This window comes from Heloderma suspectum, chromosome 14, assembly GCF_057233095.1.
Source record: "Heloderma suspectum isolate Gila_16-S chromosome 14, 16-S_ref, whole genome shotgun sequence".
NCBI classification, from domain to species: Eukaryota; Metazoa; Chordata; class Lepidosauria; order Squamata; family Helodermatidae; genus Heloderma; species Heloderma suspectum.
In genome coordinates this window covers 6,155,613-6,176,157 of record NC_139471.1, presented here as the reverse complement: position 1 = coordinate 6,176,157, position 20,545 = coordinate 6,155,613, and the positions used below count along the sequence as shown (strand labels likewise).

Here is a 20,545-nt window from a genome sequence, read left to right as displayed (position 1 = left end):
TCCCAGGATTTGGTGCTCAATGTTTACTCAAATCCTCTCTTTCTAACAAAGAATCATCATTAAAAGAATCGGAACAGTTCCAGCGTTTCTTTTTAGCAGCAGCCAAACCTTGACTTGATCTGCCTTTTTAGCATCCACATCTGATCCAGAACTGGAACTTTTTCTTTTTCACTTTACACTGTTCCTCCTTCACTGGTTACCTATTTGCACCGGGGTCCCGAACGTGGTGCCCACAGGTGCCAAAGAACCCATGGACATCTTTCTTGGCACCATCCAAGCCCCCTGCCTTGATGATGATGATGATTTAATTTAAAAAAAGAAAAAGAAAAACATACCTTGGGCAGCTGGAAAGCAGAGTGCTAACCTCCAGCCATCTTGTGTGAGGCCAAGAGGCATTCCGGGACAAGGACAAGGACAAGGCAAGAGAGCAGAACGGCTGCAGGCTGATGTTCTGCTTTCTAGCTAACTGCCAAAACTGTCTTTTTAAAAAAGGAAAGAAAAGAGAAAAGAAAAGAAACAGGGACCTTGTTGATGCCCAGTAAGCATGGGAGGCTGGCCAGGGTAGCGGGGAGTAACCCAGGGAACCTTTCCAGTTCAGTCTGAAGCATGTTTACTCAGGGGTAAAGGCCATTGAGTTCTACAGGGCTTGCTCCCTAGCAAGTGTACATAAGATTGCACTGTTCATGTTTCTGCTACCTTTCTGCCCTAACAGAGTTGCCAAGGCAGATCATAATATCAAACAAACAAACAGATAATATGATAGGGACATAAGTAACTTAAATATATATTATGAGGCTCATTATATTCAAGTGGGATTGTTGCATTTGCTTTCTTATTACTTTATTTATTTAAACTGCAAGGCAGCTTCTTTCTTTTACTACTTTTAGGGCACACTCCTATGCATGTTTAGACAGAAAAAGTCCTACAACTCCCAGCACACCCCAGCCAGAATGAAAGCACTAACACAATTTTTTTTAATGAAATACTAAAAAGCCTGGGAAAATTAAAAGGTCTTCACCTGGCTCTGAAAACATGACAACATAGGCACCAGATGAGCGTCTCTGGGGAAGTGCCACCACTGAAAGGCCCTTTCCTTAGTAGCCACCCGCCTCCACCTGGAGGACAGGCTTCGAGGATGATCTTGGGGTCCAGGCAGCTATATATGGGTAAGTTCATTCAAACATAGTATATTTGGGGGGATGGGGCACAGCCCATGATGTCTGCATGTAGAAGGTCCCAGGTTCAACCTCTGGCATCTCAAGTTCAAGGATTTCAGGAAAGGGATGAAGGGAAAGGAACGTCTCTCTGCCTAAAATGTTGGACAGCTACTGCTGATCAGACAATACTAGCTACATGGACCATAGATATAAAGCAGCATATGGAAGCTTCATATACTTAATGGTGTTGAATTGTACTATTATTATTATTACTACTATTTTTGTTGTCATTGTTTTTTAAATCCCACTAATTTCAGTTGATGAGATTTGGGCACATACTTAGGTTTGGCTGGATCATGCTGTGTCGGTGTGTGAGTAGACAGACAGAGACACACGCACAAATAAAGGAGGAAGTCTGTCCGTCTGTCTGTCTGTCTATCCATCAGCACCATAGTACCAAGACACCTGAAATTTGGCATGCATACTACAGGTACCCTAGGGGTGTGTCCCTCGAGGTCCTTTTGTTCTTAAAACACATTCATTAATTTTAATTAATTTGACTGTGTCCGTGTGCCTACAAGTAAAATCTTCAGCCACTAGGTGGCAGACGTCCCTAATCAGTGCATAGCTTTGCAGTGCAGCCCACAGTTTGAAGCCAGGGGAGATTAGTAGGCTAGGATAGAGTTATACCTGCCCCTCCCCCTCTTCAGTGTAGCAGCCCCCCCCCCCATGGAATAGAGTGGGCAGATCCCTCCCTCAGGGGGCCATAGGGATGCACCATGGCAGAAGATGTGCCTAGGGTTGCCAGAGAATCTGGCTTCACTCAGACAGGGCAGGCACAATGTGTCCCACTCTGACAGCTGTGTGCATTTGCTTGAAGCCTTTGCTATATCAAACTAAAGGCTATTCCAACCTATCCAAAGCCGGGTCCATTCGCTACTAATACTACAAAAGCAAGCCTCGTGTAGACGCAACCTCAGGTTCAAACATGGCATACGGATCCCCTCCCTCCCCACCCACCCCCATCCCCGCTCAAACCCAGAGGTTATTTCCTCCTGTAGATTTGTACTGGCTGCCTGGGAAATCAGGAACACAACCCACCTGGCCATCCACTGTCAAAGTACGGCTTAATGAGTTCTCCCAGTTTCGTACCGTCGGCTACAGCTTCTTTTAGCAGTTGCCCGCAGCAAACTGAGAGGAAGGAGAAAACAAAAAGACGGCAGGTTAATTTTTAAAAAGGAAGCAAGAAAGAAAAAGGGAGGAGAGGCAAAAGGGGAGGGAGGGTGGCAAAGAAGCCACAGATTGGAAAAAGGTCACTGAATAAACTAAAAGGAATGGGGCTTGAGATGGTTTCTCCATCTCTCTTTCTCTTGCACATACACCCTTCTACCTCTCTTTTGGCCTAGCCAAGCAAAAGCAGGGAAGAATATGGAATAAAAAAGAATACATTTGGCTGGGAACATATTTTTTTAAGGCAGAGGAAGATACTAATCAAAATATGGGATGGAAATAATAAGCCAAGGGAGAGTGGATGGGTTCCTCACTGGTTACAAACTTATAATTGCCGATGGAAGCTACAGCTTCCAAATTGTTCTTTCGGAGGCACAGAGGGTCTCCTGGCTTGCTCCTGTGAAAAGCTGCCTCAAAGGATGACTGAGCACCCGTGTCAGAATTCTGATCTCTGAGAGGATCCAAAAGGTCCTGCTCTCGACCTGAAATGCAATTATCTTTTGATATCCACCCTTCTCTGAATTTTGCCGTGCAGTTCTCCAATAAAAAAATGTATACATTCATCAACTAGATAATTGGGAAAGAGGGAGGGGGGTTTCTTTTATTGTTAAAAAAAATCGCCCCAAAACACCTTTTCAATAAACAATAAATTTTTAAACATACATACAAAATTGGTATATTAGGCGGAAAATGCACAGAAACGGGTTTATTACTGAAAATAAAGTTCAGAAGCACATCGGATTAGGGGCAACATCTTGGGAGGATTGCCTACCTTAGGCAAAATTACGTATATTGGGAGGAATGCGCAGGAAAATGTGAAAAAAAATTCACATGGACTTTTTTTTTTTTTTTTTAAGTAAACTGATGTGGAAATGGGATGGAACAAACTTAAGATTAGAAAAATGAGACACCGAGAGAAATCAAAATGAGCGGATTTGTCCATTTCTGCCTCTGAATAGCTCCACCACCCCACACATGCCCCATGAACACAGAGAGCGGAACATCAGCAATGTATCAGGGGTTGGCAGAAAGTAGATCTCCACATTCTTCGGACTTCAACTCCCAGTTGCAGGGGCTTCTAGGAGTTGAAGCCACAAACCATCTGGAGGTCTCCCATCTGCCCATCCCTGATCTAGGCAACCAGGCTCCTGTCAGGGGCGCCCTAGCTGCCTCTTACAGTCTACTCCAATAGCCAACTCAAGACACAGACAAAAGGATTATTTTCATGGCTTTAATCCTTTTACAACTTAATTACTCTTTCAGATGCTAATCACCAGTGACTAAGCAAGGAACAGCACTGGGGAAAGATAGCAGAGTAGCCTATGCTCCAGGTTAGGCAGTTGGTCCCTGTTTGAAGGAGAATCACAGGAAGACCCTGAACTTATGGGCTAGGGAGAGATCCTCCCTCTTTCCCTTGGGTCCTCGGGACGCGATAGTTGCTTGCACGCCTAAACGAGCGCTATGCTTCCTTTCCGTGCCCTCCATCTGTCGTCGCTCCCTGTGTCGGCGTCGAGCATCCCCCTCCAGAACTCTCTTGCTGCCAGGGTCACTATCTATCCCAGGAATGCTGGCAGGAGGAATCTCTGCCAGCTGCTGTGCCTGTGAGAGATGAGCGAGCTCCTCTCCCACGGATTGCTGTTCCTCCTCAGAATCAGAACTGCTCTGGGGTTCTATCGGCTCAGTTTCCACCCTGACAGCTCCAGAGCCAGTACAGTAGAATGTAGGGGTGTACGAAAGCCACTCACCAGTCCACTGGGGGGGTCCGCAGGGGGGGAGGCAATCCGTCCCTCCCCCCGGAATCCTCCTCAGCTGGCTCCTCTCCGCGGCAAGTCTGCGGAGCCGTCAGCCAAGCCCGGCCACAGCCGGACTTCCGGCCACTGCCACACAAATGGCGTCTGGCGTAGCAGCTGCCATTTGCGTCCCTGCCTTTTGCCGTGATAGGCTACGTAAATCTTTACATAGCCTATCACAGCAAAGAGCAGGGACACAAATGGCATAGTGGACGCCATTTGCGTCTCTTCTCTTTGCCGTGATAGGCTACGTAAAGATTTATGTAGCCTATCACGGCAAAGAGAGGGGACGTAAATGGCGTCCACTACGCTGGACGCAATTTGCTTCTGCAGGATGGCAGCGGATGGCAGTGGATTGACCAGACCCGGCTGGTGGCAGGTAGGATCCGTTCCGGGGGAAACTTCGTGGGGTGGCACGGGTGAGTGGTCCGTTCCGCCACGGACTCCGAGGGGCCAGATTCTTTAGAATCCGGCCTCATTGGAGTCTGTGGTGGAATTCTCTTACATCCCTAGTAGAATGTGAGGGTTGTTCTTTGAGCCCGGTTGAGATCTCTTGTTAATATCAGCAACCAGTTGTTAATAAATAGCTGTGTATCAGTCATCTTGTCTCCACTACTGTTTCCTGACCTACAGTGTTTGCAAGTATTTCAGGACAATTTCAAGTAGTCAGGACACCTGAGAGCCCCAGAACAAAAAGAAGGCAATCACCCTTGAATTTACTTGTTCGTTTAGATTGGATGCATACCCCATGCCTTTTGGCAAAGAAGTATTCAAGAACAAATTTAAGGATTTAAAAACAGCAGCTTAGAAACAAGACCGATAGTACAGATAAAATCCCATAGGAACATCGGAAGCTGCCTTATACTGAGTCAGAACATTGGTACATCCAGCCCAGTATTGTCGACACTGACTGGCAGAAATGGCTCCCCCAGATCTCAGGCAGGATTCTTTCCTAGCCCTACCTAGAGATGCCAGAGATCGAACCTGGGACCTTCAACATGCAAAGCAAGTGCTCTACCACTGAGCTACGACTTAAGGGGGCCCAAAAACTTCAGTAGCCGTAAAACCTGTCTAAAGAGGAAAATCTCCACATCTCTTGAAAAAACTAACAGAGAGAAGGCAATATGGTCCCCACGGTGACCACGTCGCCTCCTCTTACACGCCAGCATCTGGCAGGATTTAGGGTGGCCATGTGTCCTCTTTTACAGAGGACGGTCTTCTATTGGAAGGGCTTCCAGACAGTGCCAGATCTAGATTGCTGAGGGCCCTGGGGCAAGACACCCTCCATGGGCCCCCTCCCTCCATGAGTCTACCCTTTCACAGCCATGGTCACCAGATGCTCTTGCTCCTCCTCCCCTTTCCCGTCATTGCTACCACTTGCCCACTTGCTTCCTTGAAAGGCAGAGAGCCAGTGAGCAGGTGGGCACCTGCCAAGGGCCCACAGCCCAGCAGGGGTCCACTGACAAGAGCCCCCCGGAGTTGTTCCTCCTTTTCACCTTTGCAACCTGCTTGTTCACCTGCCTCTCGCTCTGGCCCAGGCAACAGAGACCGTGAGAAGGAGAAGCAGGAGATGCCACTAGATTCTTGCTCACTGGCTCTCTGCCTGCCAAGCAAGCAAGTGGTGCCAATGATGAGAAAGAGGAGGAGCAAGGGCAGCTGGTGACCATGGCGGTGAGAAGGCGGGCTCACCGAGGGAGGATACCTTGCCCCCGGGTCCTCAGCCAGCACTGCACGGTATAAAAGATGAACCTCTGCTGATCTGAAGGGTCTACAAAATTATGGCTTTATGATACGATATTATGTTGATGCTGTCTTGGTTCAAGATGTAAGTTTCTATTGCTTATTGGCTTTTATCACAAGAATGCTGTTTGCAATGCGGGGACAAAGACAGCCCAAGAAAAATGATCAAGAGTGGAAAGGAGAATATGTGCTAAGAACAAACCATTGATGATGCCATATTTCTGAGCTAGTAATGCTGCCTGCAGGCTTTTCCCAGAACCTGGGGGTCCACAGAGGAGGATCCGAGGTGAAAATGGGGCCAGTGTTCGAGGCGGAAACTGGACATGAGTCAGAACTAAAAAAAGAGAGAGAGAGAGAGGTGACAGAAGGTTGGACTATCGAAATATAAGTACAAAGTTAAAATCTACCCTTAAGGCATCCAAACACACAGACACCATGCAGAAATCTAAGATACTGTGTGAGCAGTGTTAATAGCCAGAAAACACAGGATTTAATACACACACCCTATACATCTTGAGTCATAACTGGCCCAGAAGAGGGATAAATTTGTACCATGTCATACTTCACATAACATCATACAATAATGGAGTACAGGTGCAACGCTATGCACACTTACCTGGAAATAAATCCCATTGAAACCAATGTGACTGATTTCTGAATCAACCTACCTGGGGTCACTCCGCAAATTGTTATATGGAATTTCAACCCACAACATCCATTATGTTGGGTCGTTTTATTTGAGGGTTTCACTAAGAGGGTACTGGGGTCAGTCAGACCCCAATAAAAGAGGGGACAGGATGAAGCACTGCATGTCCAAGGTATTTCTACCCTAATATGTAGAAATTATCATTTAAACAACCCGTTGCTACTTTTTTTCAGACAGATTTTGGGCCAGATGAGCTGATCTGTTTTTGGCCACTGTAAATGTTGCAATTTGTTCAACTAGCCACTGTTTCTTATTGATTTTATGGATGTGCTGTTTAATCTGCCCTATTTAATGTGGGGTTTGATTATTATCTTGCTGAATATCTTATTTTTTAGGCTTGCAGACATTTTGGCACCAATTGCTGGCAAGGTGGGATAGAAACTGAACAAACAAATAAATAAAAGACATTTACATTGACGCAGAAGAGTCAACCTTTCAGTATTGCTTTTAGTAGTAGTATGCATCCCTCAAAGAGGTTTTGAAAAGAAGGGGAAAGTGCAAGAGAAAGATACCAGAATGTGGATTCAGAAGCCTCCATGGAAATTAACACTGGGGATAATTCATAGACCCCCAATACCATTCCTGTATAGCCGCCTTCCCCAACATGACAGCCTCCAGATGTGCTGGACTTTTGTTGTTGTTATCCTCAGCCAGATTCCACCTGGAGGTGATAGGAATTTTAGTTGGGGAAAGCTGCTGTACAGGTGGGAAAGCTCTCACCTATAATAAAAACAATCAGGGCTTCTTCACACAGAGCTTTTATCCTGCTATTGAGAATGCTCACTCACAGAAGGTTGTGGATCCTTTTCAGGACGTCCACCTCCAGGGCACATCCAGAGGTATTTCCCAGTTATTCCATGTTTATTTATTTATTTATTTATTTATTGCATTTATACCCCGCCTTTCTCCCTCTCGCAAGGAACTCAAGGCGGCTTACATTATCCTCCTCCTCACCGTTGTATCCTCACAACAACAACCCTGTGAGGTAGGTTGGGCTGAGAGTCTGTGACTGGCCCAAAGTCACCCAGTGAGCTTCCATGGCCAAGTGGGGACTAGAACCCGGATCTCCCGGCTCCCAGTCCGTCACTCTCACCACTACACTACACTGGCTCTCAATGTTAAAAAGATCCGGAGAAAATGAAGTATCAAAATATCTCTGACTGTTGAGCTATTAAAATAGCCACTAGATGGCGCTGTCTCATTGAGTTCTATGGAACCTTGAAAATTGAAAAGCCTTCCGGGAGCCCACTGTAAACGCAGAAGGGCTCCACAACGCTGGACTGTCGATTTTTTCTTTAATGTAAAGGCAGCCTCAGTCTTGATTCAATTTCATATTCTAATGTCGAACTGGAGTCACCATCAAAGCTATGTTTCTTCTTTTCTTAAAATGGATTTAGGCTGAAATGCTAACCTTCCCAGGAGACCAGCTGAAGGGTATTAGGAAGCGATATGAGTGCCGCTCAATCAACGGAGAGGGAGGTCTGCCAGTGAGATGACACTTGCACCAGTGGTCTCTTTCTCTTACACTTTCCCCTTCTTAACTTGGCTTGCTATTATCCATCTCTCTGGAGTCACTCTTAAGGTGACCACAAGGTGGATATGTTTTAAAAACAGATCTGGACTGATGGGTGAATGAGGGGATCCTAACCTCCATTAGTAATTCTTATCTCAGATCCAGGACTTTTATTTTTCTGGATTACTGAAGAATATAAAGGTGTGATCTTACACAGGACAGCCTGCAAAATGGAGGTGGTGGAATGCGCCTGGCAATCCTGGCTCCAGGTTTCGGAGGACCCTTAGGCAAGATACCCCAATGGGCCCCCTCCCTCAGTGATGTGACCTTCTTACCACCATGGTCACCAACTGCTCTTGCTCCTCCTCCTCTTCCTCCTCATGGCTCCCACTTGCTTGCTTGGCAGGCAGAGAGCTAGTAGGCAAGGTGGTCGTGGCATCTCCTGCTCCTCCTTCTCACCACCTCCGTTGTCTGGGGCAACGCGAGAGGCAGGTGAACAAGCAGGTTGCAATGGGGAAGAGGAGGAGCAATTCCAGGGGGCTCTTGTCAGTGGGCCCCTGCTGGGTGTGGGCCCGCGGCAGCTGCCCGACCATGCCTACCCTTGATGCCAACCCCTCGGGTGGAGACTGAAGTTGCTCTTGAGTTACACTACAAAGTGATAGTAGGAAGGTGACTAGTTCGTTTGTTTTTAAAGGAAACTAGCAAGAGGTTTGACTCGCTTACATGAGTTCTCTGGGCAGAGGACTCTGGAACGCCGTGTGTGCATACTCCATCCCTTGCTGGCTAAGGAGGCTCACTGATGGTCTCTTGACTAGTCTGCCCTCCCCACAAATCCAGAAGCCAACCTCACTCACAGCGGAAAACGATCCATTTGCACATAATTTATCCCCAAATAAATATCAGCTAACCAGAAACAGCTCGAAGCTTTTCTTCCCAGCCCAAGCATATCCACAGCACAAACATAACAGGCCAACCAGCCTGCTTACAAATGATGCTTAATTTGCAGTAAATAACCAAGTTAATTAGGAGTAATGATCCCCCAGACAGTCTCCACATCTAATTATTCTTTAAAAAAAAATTCTGGCTCGTTGATGCATCAGTTGAAAAAAAGAAAGACAGAGGGAGAGAGATCTAGAGAGGATTTTTTTTCCATTCCAATTTTCAATTTATCTCACTGCATTATTAATTAATAATAATTAATATTCAGCTTGCACACAGATATTTACAATTCAAGGCATGAATTGTTTATGAATGATGATGTGAACTTTTAAATTTAATTAAGTAATTTAGAGGTAATTAATTTGTAAATTCCAAATATAAACTTCCGACTTGTTTACCTTAAAGTGCAGCACTTGTAATTAGAGGCAGGCCTTTTCCGAAATGCAAAATATAGCTAGGCTACATAAACAGACCCAACAGCAGATTGTTGGGGAAGGGGCAATTTTTTTAAAAAACAAGAAACAAACAGAAAACATGCTTTAGAGATGTTGATTCCTGCATTTTCCCTCTGAAGAGCCCATATGAAAGGGATGATTAATATACACAGTTAAGATGGCAAACCAAAGTAAATTAGGGAACATCACATGTAAGAACACAGAGATGTGCTTTGAAAAGCAAGATTAGGGTTCTTTCAGGCACAGCATTCCACTCCAACACACTCCTTTTTAAGGACGTTTCACATTTCTTTCCCCAAAAGAAATAATCCACATGTTAGCATGTCCATTACAGCTTCTTGGACCCCATTACAGGTAGATGCTGCAGCTCCTCAGGAAAAGGGGCCATTCAGTGTATATGCCATGACTCTGGGAGGGTGCCAAATGTCACATTGGGCATACAAGTTATCGTCATTTAAAAAAAAAACCTTAGCTTTAATATTAATAATTTAAAAGGAGTAGAAAGTTTCCAGCTCTTATGGACAAGGAGATATCTTTATAACAGTGTGGCCATTGGGTGGTGATGCATCAAAAGCCAGAGGGGTGGCTATATAACAGGGGTGCTGAACCTCTTTCCACCCAAGGGCAGAATTCCATTTTGAAGAAGCTCTTGGGAGCTGCACTCAAGTGGTGGACGGGGCAAAGGCAAAAGGGACGGGGCCATCATACCACAAATACCAGCATAGTTGAGTTGAAGCTCTTACTGTCAGTAACCATTGCCAGCTCCAGGGTTGTGAGGGTCCTTGGGCAAGGCACCCTGAATGGGGGCCCTCCTTCAGTGAGTCTGCTCTCTCACTGCCATTGTCACCAGCTTCTATAACTCCTCCTCCTCTTCCTCATCATGGCTCCCACTTGCTTGCTTGGCAGGCAGAGAGCCAGGGAGGAGGCAGGCCCTGGCATCTCCTGCTCCTCCTTCTCACCACCACCATCGCCTGGGCCAGAGCAAGAGGCAAGTGAACAAGCAGGTTGCAATGCTGAAGAGGAGGAGTAAGTCAAGGGGCTCTTGTCAGTGGGCCCCTGCTGGGATGTGGGCCCTTGGCAAATGCCCAACCACGCCTACCCTTGACGCCAGCCCTGGTCCCAACCCACCTGTTGAAGATCAATGCCTTATTGAGACCCTGCTGGGGTGTGGACCCTCAGCAGGTGCCCAACTATGCTGACACTTGATGCCAGTTCAGCCAGGAATTAAGCCTCAGGAGAGGCATTTCAACCTTTTAGAATGGGGAAAGCACTGCACAAAAGCCAAGAGACCACCAAATGACGGGCAGCTGAGTGAAAGGGGGAGGGGCCAGGGAAAGACAGTGCGGGAAGACCTGGGGCCATCTGGCGAGCCCCAGAGGGCCAGATTTGGCCCCCAGTCCTGAGGTTCCACACCCCTGCCATATAAAATTTCTGATTACTTGGGGCCATGGATTGAATGCCTTACTTCGCTCAGCGAAAGCTGGTGGACTCCGATTTCACTGGGGCTGTAAATCCATTCTGGGTTCCAGTCAGCACTACCCAGAACTCTAAAGAAGCTATCCAAGGTGCTGAACCTTTTTGGGGGCTAGGGTTCAGCACCTTGGAGAGCTCTGTTAGAGTTCTGGCTGGTTCTGACTGAAACCCAGAATGGATCACAGTCCCATCAAAATCAAAGCCAACCAACAGCCTCCACTGACTTTGCTCCTTGCCCCTCCCCATGACCAGGCATCAGAACAAACTGCACACATGTGTTTTTAAAGCAACTCCATGCTCCGCCACCCTCTGTAAAGGGTGGCCCTGCAACCTGGTGCCAGCCACAGGATCCAAAGGTTGCAATGCATTCCTACCCTGCATGAAGACATCCGCGCACGGCTGGTCGGCATTGACCAATTTCATGGGCTTCCCGAAGGACTGGAGAATTCCAGGGTAGTTTTGGTGGTATTCCAGCAGCCGCCTCGAGGTGTCAGCTTCAGAGATGTCTTCAGGAGCCTCCAAATTCAGGCGTACGGACTCGTCGCAGGGCCAGTCAAACGTCGTATGGTACACCTCTGGCAATCAGGTCAGTGTAAACAGATCCATTTGAATAGAGTGTGTCAGTAAGAACTTGAAACTACTAGCAAACGCTCTTTAAACCGTAAATAAAGTATCTCCCAGTAATGCTGGAAACAGCTGGAAGAGCAGCAGCTGAAGCACGCATGGAGCGGGGACGTTTTCCATCATCAGGCCTCCAGAGCAGCAGTCCCCAACTTGGTGGGAGTTGTAGTCAAAGACCTCTGGAGGGCACCAGGTAGGGGTCAACTGCTCCAGAGCCTTCCTCAGTGCCTCCTGGGAAAGCCAAGAGCTGAACAGCCTTTTAGGATTGCAAAGGGAGCTGCACGAAAGTCGGGAAATCACCGAACAATCAGTGGTCAGAGGAAAGGGGAACCATCTGGGGAACCCTGAAGGGCGGGACTGAGACCCAAATAGGGCTGGATGTGGCTCCAGGGCCTGGCGTTCTGCACCCCTGCCCTCCAAAAAACCATGGGCAAAGAAGCACTAGCATTCACAACAGAGGGTATAAACCGCCGAGCTAAAGTATGGGAAGGGGAGGAACCAGTGGCATAGTTTTGCATTCATTGTGACAGTGCTCACAGCCAGGGCTCCACAGCCACTGCAGGCAGCTGCATCAATCCAGGTCAACAAACCAGATCTAGGAGTTTTCATCTCCACCTGGAGCTGGCCTTTTGCAAAGCAAATGGGTCTTCATTGCCCATTCATGACTGCGCCTGCATTGAGCCTGCATTTATTCCTGCACTGAGCAGGGGGTTGGACTCGATGGCCTTGTAGGCCCCTCCCAACCCTACCGTTCTATGATTCTATGAGCCATGCCAAAACACTTTGCATCACAACAGGGAGCAAGACATTGTTGCTGGGGAAATCCATTTCCTCCCAGCTACTGTGAGGATTGCAGCTGAGCTCGGAGGGAGCAGGGAATTTTGGTGGTGGTGGCAGATGACATCAGCATCCCTGCTAGTGGAAGTGGCAGGGCTGTGTCCTTGTGAGCCCTGCCTCCGCTACGCCACTGGTGAGGACCTTTCCTGGCCCAAGGGGACCTCCTGGGGGGCGGTGCGTACCAGCAGTGGCCGTGGCCAAAGGTAAACTGAGCATGGCCACCCGAAGCCCCATTCACCCAGACACACATACACACCATACACGGATCAGCTAGGGAGGGGGATATTGGGGGGGGGGGTGTCAGCTGATTCATACAGATTAGCTGAGGAGGGGAGCGCTTTCTTCCCCACCACAGCGCACTGGGTGGGGAGGTTTAAGCCTCCCACGCAGCCCGCCACAATGGGGATGAAGACTGGGACCCCTTCACTCCTCAGCTGACCGGCATGGATCACCTGAAGAGAGGAAGGGACAGATTCCCGTTCCCACTGGGGCATGCTGGGTGGTGGAGGTTTAAACCGTGAAGCCCATCCCTGAGCAAAAGGCTTCGTGGCCCCCGCCTTGCCCAGAAATTCCAAATGTGTTAACTCTGCCATTCCGTGTCCACGTAATATCGAGAAAACAAAAGCATGCCTCACCTCCAGTAACAACGTCCACTCTTTTCCCAAGGTTCCTTTCAATAAGCACAGTGTCAGGAGCATAAAGCACCACTGGTATAGCAAAAAAAGACAACAATTGTAAATGCAGCTTTATTAGGTTACTTCCGGGGAGCCTCACCCCCAAAAAAGGCTTGCAATAGTGTGCATTGCACGGCGAGCCCTGGATTTTAGGGCTGAAGTCCCGGGGCAGGGAGGGGGAGGGACAATTGACCACCCAGAGAGTGGCAAGTGCAGAAGCAAAGTCCATTTTACTCCTGCAGTGATTACGGTGCTGGGACCGAAATGAGTGTAAAATGCACATGCTTAGAGAGTTTGCGGGGGGCGGGGGAGTTGACATCACGGCTGGCAAACAGTTCTGTTGTTCTTGTACTTCTGACATATCAGGAATGTAGAAGCAGTTGTAAAGCATGAAATGGCAGTTGGAGGGGGAGAAGAGGACTGTGAATTGGGTGCTTCGCAACAGAAGTAATGCCCATGTCCATTGAAGCCACACACCCCCACACACACATATGACAAATACGTCCAGGGTATAAAATTACCTAGCTGTACCACCGTGCGCAAAATGTGCCACTACTTTGTATCTTTCCCTCTTTCTACTCATCTAAGAAGCTGCTAGATCAGGGGTGTTGAACCTCTTTCAGCCTGAGGGCCGAATTCCATTCCAGAGAAGCTCTCAGGGGCCACTTTCCAGTGATGGATGGGGCCGAAGGCAAAACGGGCGGGGCCAAAACCACCAGCATACTTTTGCTTTAAGCTCTTTCTGTCAGTAATTAATCCTTAGGAAAGGCATTTTGAGCTTTTTAGAATGGGGGAGGGGGAGAGAAACACACAAAAGCCAGGAAACCACTAAATGATTGGCGGGTGGGGAAAATGTAGAGGTGCCAGGCACTGGGAAAATGTAGAGGTGCCAGGCACTTGTGGGAAGGGCATTCCACAACTGGAGCGCCACCACTGAAAAGGCAGTGCACAACAGCACCTGAGGCCACAGCTAGCCCACACAGCGTTGCAACACCTCTCATGTGGTCTTTCGATACATGGGGGGTGGGGGGAGCAGGGGTGGCAATAACAGGCTTTCCTGGCTCTGGCTTGTAGTCTGGCTCCTAACTTGGGCCTCCAGGTCTGACCCCTGGCTCCTGCTTGATGGCTGCCCATGTCTCAGCTCTTGGCCTGTCCAACTTGGTTTAAGGCACCCAGAGGTGCTGAAACCAGCAAGGCGCATACAAGAAAGGAGGGTCAATGCAAGACCCCCAGTGGGGCAAGCCTGGTCACATCCAATCAGGTCAGGTCAAGAAGGGTCAAGTCCCATTGCATCCAGTCCCATGGCACCGGGTCAGGTTACGTGTGCTGGATAGCAAGGCAAGGTTAGAACAGGCAGGGTCTTTCAAAACCTTGGCCAGCTCCAAGTTAGCTGAGACTCGGTCAAAGTAAGCTGTTGTCTCAGCAATAGTCGAAGGCTTTCTGAAGCCTTAAAAAAGGCCAGCAGCAAAAGACCTGCAGTTAGCTCCAGCCCCTCAGAGAAGCAGTTTGTTTCTTAAAGTGCTTCTGCCTGATTTGTAGCCGCTGGCTCCTGTGGAGTGGGGGTGGTGAAGGTTGTCATGGGGAAGTGTCCTCTGCATTTGAGGAGTCAGGCAGAGGCACAAGGCCCTGGCATAGCAGGAGCTGGGTTAATGGAAGGAGTCTCCTCTGAGTTCTCTTTGGAGCCAGAGGACAGGTCAAGGCTGGGGAACATGACAGCTCTGGCAGCAGACCCGCTTTCCCATCTTGTGGCTCTAGCAAACACCCAACGTCACTGCTCATGGGTGCCCCTCTTCCTCCTGATATTCTCAGAACGTAATTAGAGAGAGTTGGAAAGAATTTTTTTTTTAAGTCTGATAAGACCCATTCTTACCAACATGCCTGGGAATGATACCCATTGCCTGCAATATCCGGGCAAGTTCTCGGGTCTCAGGGAGCCCTTCCATAACCCAGCCCTGTTGGAATAAGACATGCAAAAGTTAGGGTGCAAGCCTATGCACGTTTAGACAGAAAAAAGTCCTACACCTCCCAACATGCCCCAGCCAGCCATTTTACCTCAGAAATTTTACCTCAGCATTTGAACTCCGAGTGCCTTAGGGCACAACTTTATGCATGCTTACACAAAAAGAAGTCATACAACTCCCAGCATCCCCAGCCAGCCATTTTACCTCAGAAATTTTACCTCAGCATTTGAACTCTGAGTGCCTTAGGGCACAACTTTATGCATGCTTACACAAAAAGAAGTCCTACAACTCCCAGCATCCCCAGCCAGCCATTTTACCTCAGAAATTTTACCTCAGCATTTGAACTCCGAGTGCCTTAGGGCACAACTTTATGCATGCTTACACAAAAAGAAGTCCTACAACTCCCAGCATCCCCAGCCAGCCATTTTACCTCAGAAATTTTACCTCAGCATTTGAACTTTGAGTGTCTTAGGGCGCAACCCTATGAATGTTTAGACAAAAAAAGTCCTACAATGAAATGCTGGGAGTTGTAGGACTTTTTTCTGTCTACACTTGCATAAGGTAATACCTTCAATTGTTTAAATGAAGCGTGTATACAAGGCATGACCATAAAACACAGTGAACCAGATGTAGAGGACTTTGTAGGGCAGGGGTGCAAAACGTCTTTCAATCTGAGGGCTGGATTACATTTCGGAGAAGCTCTCGGGGGCTGCGTTCCAATGGTAAGTGGAGCCAAAGGCAATCGGGGTGAGGCCAAAATACTAAAAATGCCTGTGTATTTGAGCTTAAAGCTCTTCCTGCCAGGAACTAGGCCTTAGGAGAGGCATTTCAAATCTTTCAGAATAGGGTAAAAAACTGCACAAACGCCGGGAAACCACCAAATCATCAGTGGTCCGAGGAAAGGGGGCAGGGTTAGGGGAAGGGGTGTGGCCATTTGGGGAACTTGGAGGGCTAGATTGGGACCCCAAGAGGACCGGATTTGGCCCCTGGCCCTGAGGAGGTCTGAGGACATTGGACAGAACACTGGAACCATGGCATTAGTGTCAGTAATTGCTTTAAGCCAAACTATGCTGGGTTTTTTCAGCCCTGCCCCTTTCTGATTGGTTGTTTTCATGTAGCCTGCCTGATTTAACGGAGTTTAAAATCCAAACAGTGGAGGCTGGTGGCTCCGTTGTCAGTGGTGCGGTGAATCCGCTCCGGGTTTCAGTCAGAGCCAGTCAGAACTCTGAAGGAGCTATCCAAGGTGTGAGGTCCCACTGACATTGGGCATTACCACCCCACTGACATTGGAGCCACCAGCCTCCACTGAATCCAAAAGTGCACATGCTCCGAGTATTACTTTTTTAAAATCAGGATTGGCACACAGCATTGTGGTATTCTTGTTCCAACGTATCAGGATTGTAGAAGCAGTTTTAAAGTACCAGGCTGACCACTGCTCATTGGCAAGGACCACAATCTTGTCCCATCGTTCCTCACTCTGGGTTCACCTCAAACCCAAGGCCCAGCCATGACAGGCATGCCAGGCTACCAATGTGATGGCCACCAACTGGAACGGCTTTAAAAGGGGATTGGACAAATTCGTGGAGGATAAAGCTATCGATGGCTACTAGTCCTCACGGCTCTATACTACCTATAGTATCAGAAGCAGGATGGCTATTGTCAGGAGCGCCCTAGCTGCCTCTTGCAGTCCCCACCAATAGCCAACTCAGGACACAGACAACGAGGAATTCTTTCCGAGACTTTATTCCTTTATTCCTTTATGATTCTTTCAGATACGAATCATTAGCGACAAAGCAAGGAACAGCACTGGGGAAAGATAGCAGACTAGCCTAAGCTCCAGGTAAGGCAGTTGGTCCCCATTTGAGGGGGAACCACGGGAAGACTCTGAACTTATATGGGCTATGGAGAGATCCTCCCTCTTTCCCTTGGGTCCTTGGGACGTGACCGTTGTTTGAGCACCAAACAAGTGGTATGCCTCCTTTCGGCGCCCTCCATCTGTCGTCGCTCCCTGCGTCTGCACCGAGCGTCCAGCAAGCCCCCCTCCAGCGCTCTCTCACTGCCAGGGTCACTATCTATCCCAGGAATGCTGGCAGGAGGAATCTCTGCCAGCTGCTGTGCCTGTGAGAGATGAGCGAGCTCCTCTCCCACGGATTGCTGTTCCTCCTCAGAATCAGAACTGCTCTGGGGCTCTATGGGCTCAGTTTCCACCCTGATAGCTATGTACACCAGTTGCTGGGGAACACGGGTAGGAGGGTGCAGTTGCACTCATGTCCTGCTTGTGGGTTTCCCGTAGGCAGCTGGTCAGCCACTGTGTCAACAGAATGCTAGACTAGATGGACACTTGGTCTGATCCAGCACAGCCCTTTTTATGTTCTTATGCTAAGAAAGACATGTGGAGGGGGCAGGAAGGCTTAGAAAATGAAGCCCCATTTTAAATGCACGATTTTAGGCTGGTGCAGAGATGCCCCTAGAACTACCAATCATAAGGCACTGTGTAGCTATTGCATCTTTTCCTCAACGGATTCTCTGTGGTAAGAAAAAAAGATGGAAGACATGGTGGAAAACACAGAAGGGTTATGAGTGGAAGATGACTTTGGCAAGAACCCCCCATAAAATTCCAAGAAGGAGGCAGGCTGATGGCATGATAAAAGCCTTGTCTGAAAGCACCCTAAATCTGCAGTGTAGAATGGGGGGTGGGGGGCAACTTCAGGAGGTCAATCGGCCATTTTCTCCCTCAGCCCTCCTCATGGGAGGGGGGCTGGGAGATTAAAAGAAACCTTTCTAATAAAGTTTTTTAAATTACTTTTTTAGGGGAAAAGGTTATCGATAGCTGCTACAGACCAGCAAAGGGGGCAAATTTAGCTTACCTGCAAGCTAAAGTTTATTCTTTGGGGCTCTGTAGCAGCTACAGAGGCCATTTTTTTCCTATTTTTTTTAATTGCATCACTCCAAATTTGGCAGGTTGGGTGGCAGTGAGGGCCACACCAGAGGGCGGCAGGGGCCACATGCAGATCCCGGGCCACATATTACTCCCCCTGGTGTAGAGTATTCCCATAGGCTATTTGTGATGGGTTAAAATATATATCCTTCTCTGAGCTTTCAGAACTAGAAATCTAAGGTTCCCAATCTCTGGGAAATTCTTACCTGTGCAAACCCCATTGAAATGAATGGGAGCAACCTCTCTAGAGCTTAAGTGAGTGCATTTTGGCTAACAGGGTAATCTATTTCATAAACCTGCAGTTGCTAAATATTTCTATTCTCAGATAAAGTTTGTTGTAAACAAAACTCTTTGCAAGCGAGGGTAGGGAGTCTTCCAATTTTGAAATATTCAAGAGCATACCAACCCACGCAGCAGATGAAAAAGCTAAACAAAGCTAAAGAGCAAAGAGCGCAAAGGAAAATATGCACATTTCATTCTTTTTCCTAAATTATACAGGAAATTTTGCTGTAATGGAAACCTCCCAACTCCAAGAGCTAATGAAGCCACAGAGCTGAAGAGATCTATGCAGAAAGGGCCGTTTGCTCCCTAAAGTCCTTGTTATAGCCAGCTAAGTGTTGGATTGAACATCTTTATTTTTTTTTTTTAAAGGAAGAACAAAAAAAGTGAAAACGCAAGCGCTTAAAAGATCTACGCAATTTCAGTACTCTGGGGGCCAAACTGAACCTGGTTCAAATACTGAACCGAAATTTTGGTCCCCCCACCCCCCATGAATCAGAAATTAATTTGAATCACTTTGTAAGTCTCTGCGGAATGTGAACTGGAACAGAACTTAGAATCACAGAGCTGGAAGGGAACCTTTAGGCCATCAAGTCCAACCCCCTGCTCAGTGCAGGAATCCAGTTTAAAGCATCCTTGACAGATAGCTGTCTGGTCTCTGCTTGAAAAAAACAACAACCCACACCAATCTGATTACTGACTCAAAACAATTTATAACACCTCCATGACACCACCCAGAGTGGGGCACGTGAACCAGCAGTTCCAGGGATTCACCGACCTGCATACCAACCCTTTATTAACTTGAATTAGAACAAATCGAATTGCAGCCCAAACCAAATCCTTTCATGGTTTGACTGCAGGCTACTGTTTATCCAGCCTTCCCCCACCACCCCATGGTGGGAACCACCAAATGGGCCCCCTTCTGAGGTGCTGCAACCAATCAACCTCTCCAAAACTAGCAGGTGTGACCTATCAGGGTTACACACATACCCCATGACCTTACCTGGCTGGACCAGCATAGTTCCTATGGGAGCCTAGTAGCTGTTGAGCTCTAATCAACACTGGGCAGCCTCCATTTTTTAAATTTCCCATAATGCAACGCTATGGACCACCTGACATAGCAGGGAGGGGGGAGCTATCAACAGGAGTGCTGGGGGGGGGGTCACCAGTGGCACTATTCCAAAGGGCCCATTCAAGCCAGGTGCCAACCACATTTGACTCCCTGAATCATAGCTCAATTTGGCCACAACAAAGAATGTGAAACCTGTGTTTAAATCTGCTAAATTCTGGTCAAAATTTTTCTCAGCTGGTTGCCTACCTGGGCTGTCGCTTTATTGCCAGTAACTTTCAGAAGGGGATGGGGGAAATTACATCTGGGTGCACGCATGTACATGCAAAACATGTTAATATTGCATTAAGCCATCGATAATTACCGGCTCCTACATCAACTTGAAGCCATAATCGGTAGGGGACCCAAACAAGCTGCAGAACTATTTGAGGGAAACATATCCCAGTGAGGCAGAAACCAGGACATTCTAATTACACCGGAAAATACAACCATCGACTTGCAACTCCCTAATTAGCCCAGTTTTACTAACATGCCATGCCACGGTTTTCTGCAGGAAATCAAAAACAGACTCCAGGAATGCCTAGATATTGTCTGCTGCCACGACTACGCCACCTCACATCACTATCTTATCAACAACCAGGACAGGACCACTGTTAAGGAAATCAGGGTATTTAAGACAGACGGCGGAGCGCAGCGGGGCATATCCGTCATGGCTGGCAGGGGCCACTGCTCATGTAGCAGAGCACGTGCTTTGCATGCATAAGGTTCCATCCCTGGCATCTCCAATTAGGAAGATCTCAAGTATTCATTGGCGAGAATGGCTGGGACCACAGACAGTCGGAGTGGACAATACTGGGCTGGATGGACAAGTAGTCTTACTCAGTATAAGGTAGCATGTGTGGAGATGGTGGAGATGGACCACTGCTTAGTGACAGTGTTCACACTTTGCATGTTAAAGACCCCAAGTCCAATCCCTGGCATTTGTCAGGAACGTTTGACTGCCCCATGTGGCGAGCCGCAATGCTGCAGCCTCTCAGTAAAGTCAGGAACGGCTGACCGCTGCCCCGTGTGGCGAGCTGCATCACTGCAGCTTAACAGGGAAGAACCTTCCAGGCTGACTCTGTGCAGGCTGGCCATTGGCTCCTCCTGGACAGGAAGAGCAT

At 48.0% G+C, this 20,545-nt stretch overlaps 1 protein-coding gene across 4 annotated transcripts in view; it reads right to left on the bottom strand.

Annotated features, from left to right (window-relative positions):
- Positions 1-20,545, bottom strand: part of AK8 (adenylate kinase 8) — a 133,116-nt gene that overhangs the window by 61,201 nt on the left and 51,370 nt on the right. For all 4 annotated transcript variants that reach the window (XM_084821049.1, XM_084821048.1, XM_084821047.1 and 1 more), the window contains 5 exons: positions 15,006-15,087; positions 13,097-13,168; positions 11,378-11,578; positions 6,120-6,251; positions 2,259-2,348 (listed from right to left, as the gene is read on the bottom strand). In XM_084821049.1, the coding sequence (XP_084677175.1) occupies positions 2,259-2,348; positions 6,120-6,251; positions 11,378-11,578; positions 13,097-13,168; positions 15,006-15,087 (577 nt within the window). The remainder of the gene's footprint in view (positions 1-2,258; positions 2,349-6,119; positions 6,252-11,377; positions 11,579-13,096; positions 13,169-15,005; positions 15,088-20,545) is intronic.